Source organism: Nicotiana attenuata, chromosome 12 (assembly GCF_001879085.1).
Source record: "Nicotiana attenuata strain UT chromosome 12, NIATTr2, whole genome shotgun sequence".
Lineage (NCBI taxonomy): Eukaryota > Viridiplantae > Streptophyta > Magnoliopsida > Solanales > Solanaceae > Nicotiana > Nicotiana attenuata.
Window position 1 is genome coordinate 25,639,600 of NC_032000.1, and position 3,176 is coordinate 25,642,775.

Sequence of the window (3,176 nt, forward strand, 5' to 3'; positions counted from 1 at the left end):
TGTATTATAGTTTCACTTATATATGTTTAGACTATAACCTACCACATGAATTGATGAATTGCTAGAGGAAATGGTAGTTCTTCTTGAAACCTTACTACGACATTGGATGTAGAATTGAAACAAGTAAGGGGTGAGATTAGCCCCTGCTTTTCAAAACAATTAAAAACAGAACTAATAAGAGTCAACAAAATGTATGCATAGAGTAAAATCATTTTTTTGTATTATAGATAATGCCAAATGGAAAAATGATTACTCCTTACTACAAAGTTGACAACCTCCAGAATTTCATACACAGACTACAAAAGCCAACAATGTTTATTACTCATAAAAGTAGANCTACGTACTTCACATCTCTATCTTTGTTAGTCGTTAGCTTTGTTTACTGTACTTAACAAATGCGTCTGACTCCATCTGTCAGATTGTATTATAGTTTCACTTATATATGTTTAGACTATAACCTACCACATGAATTGATGAATTGCTAGAGGAAATGGCAGTTCTTCTTGAAACCTTACTACGACATTGGATGTAGAATTGAAACAAGCAAAGGGTGAGATTAGCCCCTGCTTTTCAAAACAATAAAAAACAGAACTAACAAGAGTCAACAAAATGCATGCATAGAGTAAAATCATTTTTTTTGTATTATAGATAATGCCAAATGAAAAAATGATTACTCCTTACTACAAAGTTGACAACCTCCAGGATTTTATACACAGACTACAAAAGCCAACAGTGTTTATTACTCATAAAATTAGAGAGACAGACATTACCATTNACAACTCTTATTGACATGTAAATTCTAAATATTTCAATAGAAAATTGAAAAGGTAAAAGAAATTAAAAGCATACTACAAAATAAAAAAATAAAGAGGAAAAAATAAAAAAGAGTCTAAACGGGCCAGGGCGGGCGAGGCAGGGCAAAATTCTGATAAAAAGCTAAACGGGGCAGGGCAAGACGAGTCAAAATTTTAGCGGGTCAAGGCATGCCCTACCTCATGCTAAAACTAAAAATTGAATGTTATGACTAGTAATTACCTGTTCACGATAATGGAACAAACTTATATTCCAACGAGGGCTGAAAGCATCTAAGAACTTCCTTAAAGCTCCAGGCTTCTCAGTAAATATGAATTGACAGAAAATCTCATTACTATGAATATAAGGATTAACGAGAGATTGGTTTCTATAAAACTGTAGTACATGTAATTATATAAAAAAAATCATTACCTGAAAAACAAAGAGATAATTAGAATATAAAAAAGTGTCCAATTTCACAATAGTACTGCAAGATTAGAGCTTACTTGAGAAGAAGAATAATGAAACCCTAGGTTGTAGAGAGGAACACAAGCCCTGATGCTTTACAGAGTTCAATTGTAATTGATCTATGATAAAATAGAAGGAAAAGTGGGTTGGGATAATTATGGGTGGGCAAAAAAAGAGGAAAAAGTGACGTGAGTGGGCTGATTGTGAGTTGGGCAAAAAGATAGGAAAAGTGAGCATTGTTTTTATTATTATTATTATTATTATTATTATTATTATTATTATTATTATTATTTTTAACGACCGGATTCATGACTTTTAAGGACCAAATATTATCCCTTTGTTAATATTGAACTAAATATTAACTTTAACGATCGGAAAAAAATGTGATCACTATTGGTACACCTATAACGACCAAATTCATATCCCTTCGTTAAAAATGATCGTTAAAAGTCAAAATTCTTGTAGTGATGTCTAAATTATTTGTTTTCATTTTAATACCTAAGTAGCGATTCTTATCTTTGTTGTACTATAGTTCGGTTTTGTTTACTAACATGTGCTTTAAATTGGGTAGCAAAAGGTGGTTATCAAATTATCCTTGAATGGGAATGATCAGAAATATCGGTCCAGGGCCTTCAAGATTGCTGTTTCTCAGCCAGGTATATATTGATTATTTGTTTCCTTTCGATTCAGTTCTTTATTTTAATGGTTTCAATCAAAATATTGTGAAACTCATTAGGATTAATAATATTGCTCTTCTTTTACTTAGGTGTGGAATCAGCAGCTACGAGAGGGGATGAGAAAAATCAATTAGAAGTGGTGGGAGATGATATTGACGCTGTGACACTGACAAATTTGCTCAGAAAGAATTTGAGGCAGGCGGAACTGGTCAGCGTAGGCCCTGCTTCTGCTGCTGGTGGCGGCAATAAAGACAAAGCTGGTTCTGATACGAAGCCTCAAGCTTCTGCTGCGGCCATGGCACAGTGGCAAACTCCCTATTACTATACCTATCCTCAGTACCCAGTTTATCAAGTTAGAGATTCATATGATCATCAACCTGACTGTTCTATTATGTAAACACAAACGTGGATTGTATTATCCCACTGTGAACATGTAATGTGTGTGTAAAGAAAATGTCGTAGAATTGAAAATTAATGAAGCTTGGCCAGCATAGACTGCATATAAATGCTACACTAATTCTTATTCTTGTCGCTTGAAGTGGGCATACAAATGAGTGCGACTAGATTATTAGATGATGTATTAATAAATTACGTTATATAGTACTACTAATGGAGATGATGTGCATACTACATTTTATACGTAACAAAGAAAAAACCATACAGGAAAAAAGTAAATAAACATGTGCGTGACAGATAGACGAGCAGAGAGATTTGCTTTTTCAGCATTTGAAACAAATTAAAAAAGAAAGTAAAGTAAGAGACACGAACTAAAATGGATATATATATATATATATATATATATATATATATATATATATATATATATATATATATTGTGTGCATATTTTTAAAACTATTATTTGCAATCTTAACGATTCTATATGGTTGTTATAGAGGGGTAATTTTATAAAGAGCGTTCTGTTATAAATATGTTTGTTGCTGTTATAGGTATTAAAACTATTATAGAGAGGCAAAATATAGCTTAAAATGTCGTTTCTGAGAAAAACTTGACTTTTATAGTGAATGACTGTTATATAGAGATGTTATTATAGAGATGTCTGACTGTATATAAAATATATTAGTATTTACTTTTTAAGCTAGAGTTTTTTATTCATAATAAAGTATTATTTGTCATTTCAGTACTGTTTATACATAGCTAGGGAGGGGAGAATGGGTGCATGTACCTCACCCCCTCCACATAAATACGCCCCTGCTCTACCTTACTCATTCCCGTGTAAT

The 3,176-nt window shown here is 32.4% G+C and overlaps 1 protein-coding gene across 1 annotated transcript; it reads left to right on the top strand.

The window, feature by feature from the left end:
• On the top strand, positions 1,697-2,486 carry LOC109235972 (heavy metal-associated isoprenylated plant protein 16-like). Its single transcript, XM_019402213.1, has 3 exons — positions 1,697-1,702; positions 1,832-1,916; positions 2,027-2,486. Exons 1-3 carry the CDS (start codon positions 1,697-1,699, stop codon positions 2,332-2,334), a joined length of 399 nt encoding a protein of 132 aa, XP_019257758.1. The 3' UTR covers positions 2,335-2,486.

Excerpts from the sequence above, each read along its gene's own strand:
- LOC109235972 (XM_019402213.1), top strand. Across the intron at positions 1,917-2,026 it reads GATTGCTGTTTCTCAGCCAG|GTGTGGAATCAGCAGCTACG; the intron begins GTATATATTGAT and ends TCTTTTACTTAG.